The following is a 15,448-nucleotide window of genomic DNA, read 5'->3' on the forward strand; positions in this document are numbered from 1 at the left end:
AGAGAGGGGAGAGAGTGGAGAGAGTGGAGAGAGTGGAGAGAGAGTGGAGAGAGAGAGTGGAGAGAGTGGAGAGAGTGGAAAGAGAGTGGAGAGAGAGTGGAGAGAGTGGAGAGAGTGTGGAGAGAGAGAGTGGAGAGAGAGTGGAGAGAGAGAGGGGAGAGAGAGGGGAGAGAGTGGAGAGTGTGTGAAGAGAGAGTGGGGAGAGAGTGGGGAGAGAGTGGAGAGAGAGTGGAGAGAGAGAGAGTGGAGAGAGTGGAGAGAGAGTGGAGAGGGAGAGGGGAGAGAGTGTGGAGAGAGTGTGGAGAGAGAGTGGAGAGAGTGGAGAGAGATGGGAGAGTGTGGAGAGAGTGGAGAGAGAGAGGGGAGAGAGTGGAGAGAGTGGAGAGAGAGTGGGGAGAGAGTGGAGAGAGAGGAGAGAGAGAGAGGGGAGAGAGTGGAGAGAGAGTGGAGGGAGAGTGGAGAGAGGAGAGAGAGTGGAGAGAGAGTGTAGAGAGAGTGGAGAGGGTGGGGAGAGAGTGGAGAGAGAGGGGAGAGAGTGGAGAGAGTGGGGAGAGAGTGGGGAGAGAGTGGAGAGAGAGTGGGAGAGAGAGAGGGGAGAGAGTGGAGAGAGAGTGGAGAGAGGGAGAGAGTGGAGAGAGGGGAGAGAGTGGAGAGAGAGAGGGAGAGAGTGGAGAGAGAGAGGGGAGAGAGTGTGGAGAGAGTGGAGAGAGAGTGGAGAGAGAGAGGGGAGAGAGTGGAGAGAGTGTGGAGAGAGAGTGGAGAGAGAGTGGAGAGAGAGTGGAGAGAGAGTGGAGAGAGTGTGGAGAGAGAGTGGAGAGAGAGTGGAGAGAGAGTGGAGAGAGAGTGGAGAGAGAGAAGGAAGAGAGTGGAGAGAGTGTGGAGAGAGAATAGAGAGAGAGAGAAGGGAGAGAGTGGAGAGAGAGAGTGGAGAGAGAGTGGAGAGAGCGGGGAGAGAGCGAGGAGACTGAGTGTATCAGAGCTGATGATGTTGATGACGACGATCACAATCACGCGCGGTCCACGTGCATCTCGCCATGCGCCTCAGCGTCTCGGGCGATGATAATGACGACGATGATGACGACGACGACGACAACGACTATGATGACGACAATGAAGACAACGACGATAATAGCGATGATGACGACGATGATGACGATAATGACGACAACGATGATGACGATGATGACGATGATGAGGACGACGATAACGACGACGACAACAACGATGATGACGATGATAACGACGACGACGATAATGACGACAACGATAATGACGATGATGACGATGATGACGATGACGATAACGACGACGATGACGATAACGACGACGATGATAACGACGACGACGATGAGGACGACGACGACGCCGCTGCCCCCGCCCTCACCATGGGTCTCAGCGTCTCGGGCGCCCCCTTGGCCGTGGCCACGTGCACCAGGTCGGTGGCGCCGTGGCGCTCCATGGAGGCCACGGCCGACATCCGCTTGAGGGCGCTCGTGAAGTGGAAGCGCTGGTGGATCCGCATGGGCTTAGCGCGCATCCCCCGCGGAATCGAAACGTCGGCTGCACGCGGGCACAAAGACAAAGGTGTGTCCCCCCCCCCCCCCCCCGTATAGCCTTAACAGACTGTTGGGGCAAGTGCTGTTAGCGAGCAGCACCTACGAAGGCACACGTGGTGGGTGGGTGGCCAGCATCACGCCCGGCCGCCATTGTCTCCCCGGTGACGATGTTTACTACTACACACCGCACCGGGTACTCGTTTGAGGCCGAGTCGACCTAGGGGAGGCCCAGGTATCGGTTCAGATCATCGTCACTGGCGGTGTTGGCCGTGAGCGGGAATCGAACCCGGGTCGCCGGGTTCACAGCGCAGCGTAGCGATAACCCCCTACACTACCGCACGCACACACACACACACACAAATGCACACACACACGCGCAAAACGCACGCACTCACTCACTCACTCACAGGCGCAGGCACACACGCGGGCACATCATCATACGCCACCACCGCAGCCCATCATCATCATCATTCACTACCGCCACCAACGCAACACCATCATCAAACGGCTATCAACGATTTCGGCTGTACATCACCGCTACCGCCATCATCGCCACCACCGTACACCGCCACCCCTCCACGGCGTACTCTTGGTGAGCGTCCAGTCGGCGGCGGTGAGCATCGCCTTCTCCAGGGGGTCTCCCACCAGAGAGCCGTCCTCCATCTGGACGAGCGAGTGGCACGTGGCGAGGACCCAGTGGGTCTCCAGCGGCACGTTACCGATCGGCGTCACCTCGCCTCCCTCCCTGCAGAAGGCGGCGGCAGCGGCAGTAGCGGCAGTAGTAGTAGAAACGGCAGCGGTAGCAGCAGAAGCAGTAGAAGCAGCAGGAGCAGCAACAGTGTCAGCAGAAGCAGTAGTAAAAGCAGTAGAAGCAGTAGCAGCAGCAACAGTGTCAGCAGAAGCAGTAGTAAAAGCAGTAGAAGCAGTGGCAGCAGTAGCAGTAAAAAGCAGCAGAAGCAGTAGAAGCAGCAGCAGTAGTAGCAGCAGCAGCAGCAGTGGCAGCAGAAGCAGCAACAGTGGCAGCAGGAGAAGCAGCAGTAGTAGTAGAAACAGCAGCAGCAGAAGCAGTAGCAGCAGTAGCAGTAGAAGCAGTAGAAGCAGTGGCAGCAGTAGCAGTAGAAGCAGCAACAGTGGTAGCAGCAGCAGCAGCGGCAGCAGAAGCAAAAACAGCAGAGGCGGCAGCAGCAGCAGTAGCAGCAGAGCGTAGCCGTCAGTGGCGAGATGTTGACTACCTCGCCTGGTGTACAGGAGGTCGTGGGTTCGATCCCGACCCTGACGCCTGCTGCTGCTGTATATTTGGAGTTTGCGTGTCTCTCTCTCATCATCATCATCACGGTGGCTATGAGATGTTAACTACCTCGCCTGATATACAGGAGGTCGTGGGTTCGATCCAGACCCTGACGCCTGCTGCTGCTGTATATTTGGAGTTTGCGTGTCTCTCTCATCATCATCACGGTGGCTAGGAGATGTTAACTACCTCGCCTGGTGTACAGGAGGTAGTGGGTTCGATCCCGACCCTGACGCCTGCTGCTGCTGTATATTTGGAGTTTGTGTGTCTCTCTCTCTCTCTCTACCCATGGTCGCGTGGCCCTGATACTCCCGTTTTTTTCTCAACGCGCGTTCAGAGCATTCGGCTACTGCTAAAAATGCCCACGTGATGATGACGACGACGACGACCAGCCACTTCGTAGAGCTGCTATCAAGTGTGGGTAAGTAAAATAAAACATCCGCTACGGGCCACATCACCGTCCTCGTGGCAACGTTCGGAAGACCCCCCCCAACCCCGCACCCGGAGCACCTCCCTCGCCCGACACCTCCCCTCCCACCCTTCAACCCCGCCAACGCTCACTCACTTGAGGCCCGCCACTCCCCGCACCACGAGGTTGTCGCTGGTGAGGGTGCCCGTCTTGTCGAAGCAGCAGATGTCCACCTTGCCCGCGAAGGGGATGCGGAACGGCTCCGTGCAGTACACGTCTAGCCACGTGGGGGGGGGGGGGGGGGCGGGTGGGGGGGGCACAACAGATTCGCGGGGACGATGGGGATGATCCGCTTGCCGCGGCCGTCTGGAACGCCCTTTCCTTCCGGCGTGAGGAGGCGCCACGGGTTAGCTGCGCACTTTAAAAGTCGCCTTGGTTGAAAACTCGTTTCTTCGGAACTGATTTTTTTCGTCTTAAGTTTGTCGTCCTTCAACCCCTCTCCCCACCCGGCAACTCCGATTAGCACGGTTGAATACAGACAGTGCGAAAGATGTTCAACAAACATACACACCGCCCATAGACTCAACACTGCCTACAGACTAACACTGCCCATAGACTCAACACTGCCCATAGACTCAACACTACCCATAGACTCAACACTGCCCATAGACTCAACACTGCCTACAGACTAACACTGCCCATACACTCAACACCGCCCATAGACTCAACACTGCCCACAGACTCAACACTGCCCATAGACTCAACACTGCCTACAGACTCAACACTGCCCGTAGACTCAACACTGCCCATAGACTCAACCCTGCCCATAGACTCAACACTGCCCATAGACTCAACACTACCCATATACTCAACACTGCCCATAGACTCAACACTGCCCATAGACTCAACACTGCCCATAGACTCAACACTGCACATAGACTCAACACTGCCCATAGACTCAACACTACCCATAGACTCAACACTGCCCATAGACTCAACACTGCCCACAGACTCAACACTGCCCATAGACTCAACACTGCCTACAGACTAACACTGCCCATAGACTCAACACTGCCCACAGACTCAACACTGCCCACAGACTAACACTGCCCATAGACTCAACACCGCCCATAGACTCAACACTGCCCACAGACTCAACACTGCCCACAGACTCAACACTGCCCATAGACTCAACACTGCCTACAGACTAACACTGCCCATAGACTCAACACCGCCCATAGACTCAACACTGCCCACAGACTCAACACCGCCCATAGACTCAACACTGCCCACAGACTCAACACCGCCCATAGACTCAACACTACCCATAGACTAACACTGCCTACAGACTAACACTGCCCATAGACTCAACACCGCCCATAGACTCAACACTGCCCACAGACTCAACACTGCCCATAGACTCAACACTACCCATAGACTCAACACTGCCCATAGACTCAACACTGCCTACAGACTAACACTGCCCGTAGACTCAACACAGCCCATAGACTCAACACTGCCCATAGACTCAACACCGCCCATAGACTCAACACTGCACCATAGACTCAACACTGCCCATAGACTCAACACTGCCTACAGACTAACACTGCCCATAGACTCAACACAGCCCATAGACTCAACACTGCCCATAGACTCAACACTACCCATAGACTCAACACTGCCCATAGACTCAACACTGCCCATAGACTCAACACTGCCCACAGACTCAACACTGCCCATAGACTCAACACTGCCCATAGACTCAACACTGCCCATAGACTCAACACTACCCATAGACTCAACACTGCACCATAGACTCAACACTGCCCATAGACTCAACACCGCCCATAGACTCAACACTGCCCATAGACTCAACCCTACCCATAGACTCAACACTGCCCATAGACTCAACACTGCCCACAGACTCAACACTGCCCACAGACTCAACACTGCCCATAGACTCAACACTGCCTACAGACTAACACTGCCCATAGACTCAACACCGCCCAAAGACTCAACACTGCCCATAGACTCAACACTGCCCATAGACTCAACACTGCCCATAGACTCAACACTGCCCACAGACTCAACACTGCCCACAGACTCAACACTGCCCATAGATTCAACACTGCCTACAGACGGACACTGCCCATAGACTCAACACTGCCTACAGACTAGCACTGTCCATAGACTCAACACCGCCCATAGACTCAACACTGCCCATAGACTCAACACTGCCCATAGACTCAACACTGCCCATAGACTCAACACTGCCCATAGACTCAACACTGCCCATAGACTCAACACTGCCCACAGACTCAACACTGCCCACAGACTAACACTACCCATAGACTCAACACTGCCCACAGACTCAACACTGCCCATAGACTCAACACTACCCATAGACTCAACACTGACCACAGACTAACACTACCCATAGACTCAACACTGCCCATAGACTCAACACTGCCCATAGACTCAACACTGCCCATAGACTCAACACTGCCCATAGACTCAACACTGCCCATAGACTCAACACTACCCATAGACTCAACACTACCCATAGACTCAACACTACCCCCACACCGCGGGGCAGGGTTCTCGTCCGGGGCGGGGGGGGGGCGTGCGTACAGAGCTTGGCGAGGGCGATGAGCGAGGTGTTGACGGCGAGGGAGAGCTCGATGGGCAGCTCGGGAGGGACGACGGACGTGAGGATGAGCGTGCACTCCAGGAAGAGCTTGTAGCGGTTTCGGCTCGCGTCCTTCGTGCCTACGGCGCAAACACAGAGGCAAAGGTCCCCCCGCGTAGCCTCTCACGGACCGCCGGGGCCAAGTGCCGGTGGCGCGTGGCACCGCAAACACAAAGGCAAAGGTCCCCCCGCGTAGCCTCTCACGGACCGCCGGGGCCAAGTGCCGCTGGCGCGTGGCACCCGTTGGCTCGCGTTCCCGCGGCGAGGCGGGGACACGAACCTTCCAGCCACACGTAGCCCGAGGCGGCGATGGCGAACACCAGCAGGAAGAGAATGAAGACGAAGGTCTCCATGTTGTTGGCGGTGACGCGCTTCACCCCGAACAGGATCGTGCGCAGCAACTTTCCCTGCGCGGCGGCAGCGGAGTCAACGGAGGCGACCCAGGCCCGGCAAGCTCGCGAACAACCCGCTCGCCCAACCGCACACCCGATGGCTCGCCCGTTCACCGATCCACACGCTCGCTCACCCGCTCGCTCGCCCGCTCACTGATCCACCCGCTCGCTCGCTCGCCCGTTCACCGATCCACACGCTCGCTCATCCGCTCGCTCGCCCGCTCACCGATCCACCCGCTCGCTCACCCGCTCGCTCGCCCGTTCACTGATCCACACGCTCGCTCACCCGCTCGCTCACTCAACCACGCAGCAGATTTCTCACCCAACCGCACACCCAATCACTCACCCATTCACTGATCCACTTGCTTACCCACTCGCTCGCTCACTCAACCACGCAGCAGATTTCTCACCCAACCGCACACCCAATCACTCACCCATTCACTGATCCACTTGCTTACCCACTTGCTCACTCACTCAACCACACACGAGATTTTTCACCCACCCTTACACCCACTCACTCAACCACACACGAGATTTTTCACCCACCCTTACGCCCACTCACTCGCTCAACCGCACAACCGGAACGGTCACTCACTCACGAACTTATCCACTCACTTACCCACTCGCTCACACACTCACCCACTCGCTCAACCGCCTAACCGGTCGCTCATCCACTCACTCACTCAACCTATTTAACTACCATACTGCAGGGTCACGACAACACACTCACCCACCCACTCACTCACTCACTCACCCACCCACCCACTCGCATACCCACCCACCCACTCACTCACCCGCCCACTCACTCACCCACCCACCCACTCACACACCCACCCACCCACCAACCACGATACAGCAGGCCACAAAATCTCACTCGCCCAAACCCACCTACCCAACCTAACCCACTCACTTAATCAGCCTCCCACCCACCCACCCACTCACCTACCCACCCACACACCCACCCACCCACTCACCCACCCACCCGCCCGCTCACCCACCCACCCACTCACCTGTGACGTGTTGAATCCCGTACGCAGCACGTACGCCACGCATCCGTTGTCCGTGGCTGTAACAGGAAAATAAAAAATAAACCCAAGAAAAAAAATGTGACCAGAGCTGGGCGATGTGATGATGGAAGCACTCGATTACTCGACGGACTGCGTTCCAGACGGCCGTGGCAAGCAATTCAAAGCGTGCTGGAGAGAGCCACAACTTTACACTCTGGGTTCGTTCCTGTGAGATGATCTCCACGAGAGGAATCATGACTCCCCCGCCCAGCCCCCTCCACCACTTCATTCACAAACAAACCAACAACAGACAGATGTACTGCAAAGCGGGGGCCCGGAAAGATGGACGGACAGACAGACAGGTGGAAAGACAAACAGAGAGAGAGAGTGATAGATGGGCAGACAAGACAAGATGGATAGACTGAGAGACAGACCGACGGATGGATGGACAGACGGATGGACGGACAGACGGATGGACGGACAGACGGACGGACAGACGGATGGACGGAAAAACGGATGGACGGACGGACGGACAAACGGACGGACGGACAGACGGACGGACGGACGGACAGACGGATGGACGGACAGACGGATAGACGGATAGACGGATGGACGGAAAGACGGATGGACGGATGGACGGACGGACAGAAGGATATACGGACAGACGGATAGACGGACGGACGGACAGACGGATAGACGGACAGACAGACGGATGGGACAGACGAACGGATGAATGGACAGACAAAGAGACAGATGGATGGATAGACGAATGGATGAATGGACAGACGAACAGACAGACGGACGGATGAACAGACAGACGGATGGACGGACGGATGGATGAATGGACAGACGGACGGATGAACAGACGGACGGACAGACGAACGGATGAATGGACAAAGAGACAGATGGATGGACGGACGGATGGATGAATGGACAGACGAACAGATAGGCGAACGGACGACGAGGAGGAGGAGTCACTCACGCTTGAGGCCAGAAGAGGCCTTCTGGGGCGGCGTGTGCTGCACCACCTTGGTGCCCCCGTAAATCACGTGCAGCTTCGAGTCCTGCTCCAGGTTCAACACCCGCTCGGGGTCGAGCTCTTCCACCGGCTCCTGCGATCGCAAGGAGCGCGGTGGAGACGCAAAAAATCTTTTATAAAAAGTATAAAAAATATTATAATTTCACCAGGTAAGGCCCCACTGAAATCTGAAGCTCTAATTCAGATGCGAAACTCGACTAAATAACTCGATGAGCGCGACGTTGATTCTAAATGCGGAAGGGGAAAGCCGGAGAAAACGCTACGCAACCACGGGGAGAGAGAGAGAGGCACACACAAACTCAAAATATGCAGTAGGCATTAAGGGGTCGGGATCAAACCCTGTGAACCTCCTGTACACCAGGCGAGGTAGTTAACATCTCCGAGCCACCATGATGATGATGATGTTGGAGAGAGACACGCAAACTCCAAATATACAGCAGGCGTCAACAGTTCGGGATAGAACCCACAACTTCCTGCATATACAGTGAGGGAAAAAAGTATTTGATCCCCTGCTGATTTTGTACGTTTGCCCACTGACAAAGAAATGATCGGTCTATAATTTTAATGGTAGGTTTATTTGAACAGTGAGAGACAGAATAACAACAACAAAATCCAGAAAAACGCATGTCAAAATGTTATAATTTGATTGGATTTTAATGAGGGAAATTAGTATTTGACCCCCTCTCAATCAGAAAGATTTCTGGCTCCCAAGTGTCTTTTATACAGGTAACGAGCTGAGATTAGGAGCACACTCTTAAAGGGAGTGCTCCTAATCTTAGCTTGTTACCTGTATAAAAGACACCTGTCCACAGAAGCAATCAATCAATCAGATTCCAAACTCTCCACCATGGCCAAGACCAAAGAGCTCTCCAAGGATGTCAGGGACAAGATTGTAGACCTACACAAGGCTGGAATGGGCTACAAGACCATTGCCAAGCAGCTTGGTGAGAAGGTGACAACAGTTGGTGCGATTATTCGCAAATGGAACACAAAAGAACTGTCAATCTCCCTCGGCCTGGGGCTCCATGCAAGATCTCACCTCGTGGAGTTGCAATGATCATGAGAACGGTGAGGAATCAGCCCAGAACTACACGGGAGGATCTTGTCAATGATCAAGGCAGCTGGGACCATAGTCACCAAGAAAACAAATGGTAACACACTGCGCCGTGAAGGACTGAAATTCTGCAGCGCCCGCAAGGTCCCCCTGCTCAAGAAAGCACATATACATGCCCGTCTGAAGTTTGCCAATGAACATCTGAATGATTCAGAGGACAACTGGGTGAAAGTGTTGTAGTCAGATGAGACCAAAATGGAGCTCTTTGGCATCAACTCAACTCGCCGTGTTTGGAGGAGGAATGCTGCCTATGACCCCAAGAACACCATCCCCACCGTCAAACATGGAGGTGGAAACATTACGCATTGGGGGTGTGTGGGACAGGACAACTTCACCGCATCAAAGGGACGATGGACGGGGCCATGTACCGTCAAATATTGGGTGAGAACCTCCTTCCCTCAGCCAGGGCATTGAAAATGGGTCGTGGATGGGTATTCCAGCATGACAATGATCCAAAACACACGGCCAAGGCAACAAAGGAGTGGCTCAAGAAGACGCACATTAAGGTCCTGGAGTGGCCTAGCCAGTCTCCAGACCTTAATCTCATAGAAAATCTGTGGAGGGAGCTGAAGGTTCGAGTTGCCAAACGTCAGCCTCGAAACCTTAATGACTTGGAGAAGATCTGCAAAGAGGAGTGGGACAACATCCCTCCTTAGATGTGTGCAAACCTGGTGGCCAACTACAAGAAACGTCTGACCTCTGTGATTGCCAACAAGGGTTTTGCCACCAAGTACCAAGTCATGTTTTGCGGAGGGGTCAAATACTTATTTCCCTCATTAAAATTCAAATCAACTTATAACATTTTTGACATGCGTTTTTCTGGATTTTTTTGTTGTTATTCTGTCTCTCACTGTTCAAATAAACCTACCATTAAAATTTTAGACCGATCACTTCTTTGTCAGTGGGAAAACGTACAAAATCAGCAGGGGATCAAATACTTTTAATTCCCTCACTGTAAGGCCAAGTAGTCAACATCTGGGGGGATGAGGGGGGGGGCGGGTGGTGGTGAGCATCCCCGGCCTTCGCGAAAGCTGTCACTGCACCTTCATCTGCGGGATAGACTCCCCGGTGAGCATCGCTTCATCCACAATGCATCTGCCGCGCAGCAGCAGCAAGTCGCACGGGACGAGTATCTCTTGGTGTGAGCGACCTGCACGCGCACACACGCACGCACACACACACACACACGTGTTCACACACACGCATGAGCTCGGACACACAGAGTACAGGACCACGTGCTTTTTCTCTGTTCATATCCCCAAAACAGCCACGATCCGTCCCGCTTCTACAAAACATCCACGGTCCCTCTCGCATCTGAATGTAAACTAAAATATGTATTTTATCACCCTGCCTCCAACCCACCCACCCTGTCACCCGCCCTGCCACCTGCCCTGCCACCCGCCCTGCCACCTGCCCTGCCTCAAGCCCTGCCACCACTCGCCCTGCCACCTGCCCTGTCTCCAACCCACCCACCCTGCCACCTGCCCTGCCACCACCTGCCCTGCCACCACCTGCCCTGCCTCCAACCCACCCACCCTGCCACCCGCCCTGCCACCACCCGCCCTGCCACCACCCGCCCTGCCTCCCACCCTGCCCCCCGCCCTGCCGACCCCCCACCCTGCCCCCCCCCCCCCACCGCCCTGCCCCCCACCTCCCACCCCGTCTCCACCCTGCCCGCCCCCACCAAAGAGCTAGCGGCGGTGAAGCGTGACGTCGCTCACCGATGGAGACGATGTCGCCGGGAATGAGCTCGTCGGTGATGATCGCTCTCCACTTGCGGTTTCTGTAAACCTGTGGTTGGCGGCACACGCCGGCGATGGGGCGACAGCGAGTCGACGGCTCTACGGGACGTCTGGCAGAAACGGGTGAACAGCGAGATTCCGACCGCGGTCCGTCCCGGTGCTCGCCGGTCCGCCGCCGGGCTTGCGGTCGCCGGACGAACACGGGGGCGCTCGATACAAGCAAAAGCCCTTCGCCACGAACGAACGGCACAAATCACCTCGCCTGTCCCGTCGAGGGGCATGAGCCACCATCGCGGCAACTCCGCTCATCCCCGCGGCGGCCGCAACTTTTATGGCTGGCCATCGGGTAAAAGGCGGCGGTCGGCGGTGCACCGCGCGGCGCTTTCAGACGCGCTTCTGCGGCCGTCTGGAACGCTCTTCCCTTCCGAAATTAGGAAGCCACTGAGACCTACGCTGCACTTTTTAAAAAAAATCTCGTTTGAAAAGCAATTTCGTTAGAACTGCCTTTTGTCTTTAATTTGTTGTCCTTACCCCCCCCCCCCACACCTCCGATTAGCGCGGTTGGCTACGTACGGTGCAAAAGAAGTTCAACACACACACACATACTGCCTATAAACTAACAGTGCCCATAGACTAACACTGCCCACAGACTCAACACTCCCCATAGACTCAACACCGCCCACAGACTCAACACCGCCCACAGACTCAACACCCCCCACAGACTCAACACAGCCCACACTCAACACCCCCCATAGACTCAACACTCCCCATAGACTCAACACCGCCCAGACTCAACACTGTCCATAGACTCAACACTGTCCATAGACTCAACACTGTCCATAGACTCAACACTACCCATAGACTCTACACTGCCTATAGACTCAACACCGCCAATAGACTCAACACTGCCCATAGACTCAACACCGCCCATAGACTCAACACCGCCCACAGACTCAACACTGCCCATAGACTCAACACTGCCCATAGACTCAACACTGCCTATAGACTCAACACCGCCAATAGACTCAACACTGCCAATAGACTCAACACTGCCCATAGACTCAACACCGCCCATAGACTCAACACCGCCCACAGACTCAACACTACCCATAGACTCAACACTGCACCATAGACGCAACACCGCCCACAGACTCTACACTGCCTATAGACTCAACACAACCCATAGACTCAACACCCCCCACAGACTCAACACCGCCCACAGACTCAACACCGCGGCTGGCTACGTAGAAGCACAAAGGGACGAGGCACTCGCGCCGTACCTGGATGGCGTACGGCTTGTTCCCCATCTTGCGAATCTCCGCCATGTTCTTGAGCTGCTGCTGCACTAGCGATGCCTCGAACATCACGAGCATCACCAGCGTGAAGATGCTGTAGTACCAGTACTCGTCGAGACACCAGAGACCCACGCAGAACACCTACGCACACGCACGGACAAAGATAAAGATCCCCCGTATAGCCTTAACAGACTGTAGGGGCAATTGCTGTTAGCGAGCGGCACCTACGAAGGCCGGCACTGTGGCACACGAGGGGCTGGGTGGCCAGCACCACGCCCGGCCGCCTTTGTCTCCCCAGTGGTGAGGTTTACACACCGCACCAGGTACTCGTTTTAGGCTGAGTTGACCTAGGGGGGAGGCCCCAGAACCGGTTCAGATAATCGTCACCGGTGTTGGTGAGGCTAGGCTCGCAAAACAGCTCCTGCCACACAGCAGTAAGCAACAACAGCAAGCAGCAACAACAAGAAACAACAACAACAAACAACAAACAACAACCGCCGTTCGCCACCAAGCGGCTGCGACGTCACCACGGCGCCCGTGCCAGGCCATGTGCACGTTAAACCCACGCACACATCATCAACAACAACAACAACAACAAACAACAACCGCCGTTCGCCACCAAGCGGCTGCGACGTCACCACGGCGCCCGTGCCAGGCCACGTGCACGTTAAACCCACGCACACATCATCAACAACAACAACAACAACAACAACAAACAACAACCGCCGTTCGCCACCAAGCGGCTGCGACGTCACCACGGCGCCCGTGCCAGGCCACGTGCGCGCTTTGAGACCGCGAGAAATGGCTTTAACGTACGCACACGCGGTGCAAACGCACGCGCGCGTTTGCGCGGGTACACGCACACGCCGATACCCGCCCCGGCGTTTCCCGTGCCAGGCGCACGAGCCTGGCCCCCGGCGCGTCCCAACCTGGAACACGAAGAACGGCGCCGTGGCCCTTTCCATGAAGAGTTCCATGAAGTCCGGGACGACCATCTCGGCCCTGCGGGGGGAGGGGGTGGGAGGAGATAAGAGAGGGGACAGGGAGAGCGGGGGCCATCGTGGCGGACGACGTACGGACGTTGAACTTTGTCCGTGCCGTTGGTAGCCAACCGTGCCAATCGGAGATGCAGTGTTGAGTCTATGGTGCAGTGTTGAGTCTATGGTGCAGTGTTGAGGCTATGGTGCAGTGTTGAGTCTATGGGCAGTGTTGAGTCTATGGGTAGTGTTGAGTCTATGGGTAGTGTTGAGTCTATGGTGCAGTGTTGAGTCTATGGTGCAGTGTTGAGTCTATGGTGCAGTGTTGAGTCTATGGTGCAGTGTTGAGTCTATGGGCAGTGTTGAGTCTATGGGCAGTGTTGAGTCTATGGGCAGTGTTGAGTCTATGGTGCAGTGTTGAGTCTATGGTGCAGTGTTGAGTCTATGGTGCAGTGTTGAGTCTGTGGTGCAGTGTTGAGTCTATGGGTAGTGTTGAGTCTATGGTACAGTGTTGAGTCTATGGTGCAGTGTTGAGTCTATGGTGCAGTGTTGAGTCTATGGGCAGTGTTGAGTCTATGGGCAGTGTTGAGTCTATGGGCAGTGTTGAGTCTATGGTGCAGTGTTGAGTCTATGGTGCAGTGTTGAGTCTATGGTGCAGTGTTGAGTCTATGGTGCAGTGTTGAGTCTGTGGTGCAGTGTTGAGTCTACGGGCAGTGTTGAGTCTATGGTGCAGTGTTGAGTCTATGGTGCAGTGTTGAGTCTATGGTGCAGTGTTGAGTCTACGGGCAGTGTTGAGTCTATGGTGCAGTGTTGAGTCTATGGTGCAGTGTTGAGTCTATGGTGCAGTGTTGAGTCTATAGTGCAGTGTTGAGTCTATGGGCCGTGTTGAGTCTATGGGTAGTGTTGAGTCTATGGGTAGTGTTGAGACTATGGGTAGTGTTGAGTCTATGGGCAGTGTTGAGTCTATGGGCAGTGTTGAGTCTATGGGTAGTGTTGAGTCTATGGTGCAGTGTTGAGTCTATGGTGCAGTGTTGAGTCTATGGTGCAGTGTTGAGTCTATGGTGCAGTGTTGAGTCTACGGGCAGTGTTGAGTCTATGGTGCAGTGTTGAGTCTATGGTGCAGTGTTGAGTCTATGGTGCAGTGTTGAGTCTATGGTGCAGTGTTGAGTCTATGGGCCGTGTTGAGTCTATGGGTAGTGTTGAGTCTATGGGTAGTGTTGAGACTATGGGTAGTGTTGAGTCTATGGGCAGTGTTGAGTCTATGGGCAGTGTTGAGTCTATGGGTAGTGTTGAGTCTATGGTGCCGTGTTGAGTCTATGGTGCAGTGTTGAGTCTATGGTGCAGTGTTGAGTCTATGGGTAGTGTTGAGACTATGGGTAGTGTTGAGTCTATGGGCAGTGTTGAGTCTATGGGCAGTGTTGAGTCTATGGGTAGTGTTGAGACTATGGGTAGTGTTGAGTCTATGGGCAGTGTTGAGTCTATGGGCAGTGTTGAGTCTATGGTGCAGTGTTGAGTCTATGGGCAGTGTTGAGTCTATGGTGCAGTGTTGAGTCTATGGGCAGTGTTGAGTCTATGGGCAGTGTTGAGTCTATGGTGCAGTGTTGAGTCTATGGTGCAGTGTTGAGTCTATGGTGCAGTGTTGAGTCTGTGGTGCAGTGTTGAGTCTATGGGTAGTGTTGAGTCTATGGTACAGTGTTGAGTCTATGGTGCAGTGTTGAGTCTATGGTGCAGTGTTGAGTCTATGGGCAGTGTTGAGTCTATGGGCAGTGTTGAGTCTATGGGCAGTGTTGAGTCTATGGTGCAGTGTTGAGTCTATGGTGCAGTGTTGAGTCTATGGTGCAGTGTTGAGTCTATGGTGCAGTGTTGAGTCTGTGGTGCAGTGTTGAGTCTACGGGCAGTGTTGAGTCTATGGTGCAGTGTTGAGTCTATGGTGCAGTGTT

At 54.8% G+C, this 15,448-nt stretch overlaps 1 protein-coding gene across 5 annotated transcripts in view; it reads right to left on the bottom strand.

Annotated features, from left to right (window-relative positions):
* ATP13A1 (ATPase 13A1) overlaps positions 1-15,448 on the bottom strand; it is a 206,111-nt gene that overhangs the window by 181,518 nt on the left and 9,145 nt on the right. For all 5 annotated transcript variants that reach the window (XR_012929820.1, XM_076053026.1, XM_076053024.1 and 2 more), the window contains 11 exons: positions 13,461-13,533; positions 12,517-12,672; positions 11,216-11,285; positions 10,538-10,644; positions 8,324-8,453; positions 7,345-7,400; positions 6,223-6,349; positions 5,885-6,022; positions 3,410-3,530; positions 2,144-2,301; positions 1,385-1,560 (listed from right to left, as the gene is read on the bottom strand). Coding sequence is in view for 4 of the 5 variants with exons in the window: in XM_076053026.1 (XP_075909141.1) it covers positions 1,385-1,560; positions 2,144-2,301; positions 3,410-3,530; positions 5,885-6,022; positions 6,223-6,349; positions 7,345-7,400; positions 8,324-8,453; positions 10,538-10,644; positions 11,216-11,285; positions 12,517-12,672; positions 13,461-13,533 (1,312 nt within the window). In the remaining variant the exon portion in view is untranslated. The remainder of the gene's footprint in view (positions 1-1,384; positions 1,561-2,143; positions 2,302-3,409; positions 3,531-5,884; positions 6,023-6,222; positions 6,350-7,344; positions 7,401-8,323; positions 8,454-10,537; positions 10,645-11,215; positions 11,286-12,516; positions 12,673-13,460; positions 13,534-15,448) is intronic.

This window comes from Petromyzon marinus, chromosome 59, assembly GCF_048934315.1.
Source record: "Petromyzon marinus isolate PM22_M1 ecotype Great Lakes invasive population chromosome 59, UKy_Petmar_22M1.pri1.0, whole genome shotgun sequence".
Lineage (NCBI taxonomy): Eukaryota > Metazoa > Chordata > Hyperoartia > Petromyzontiformes > Petromyzontidae > Petromyzon > Petromyzon marinus.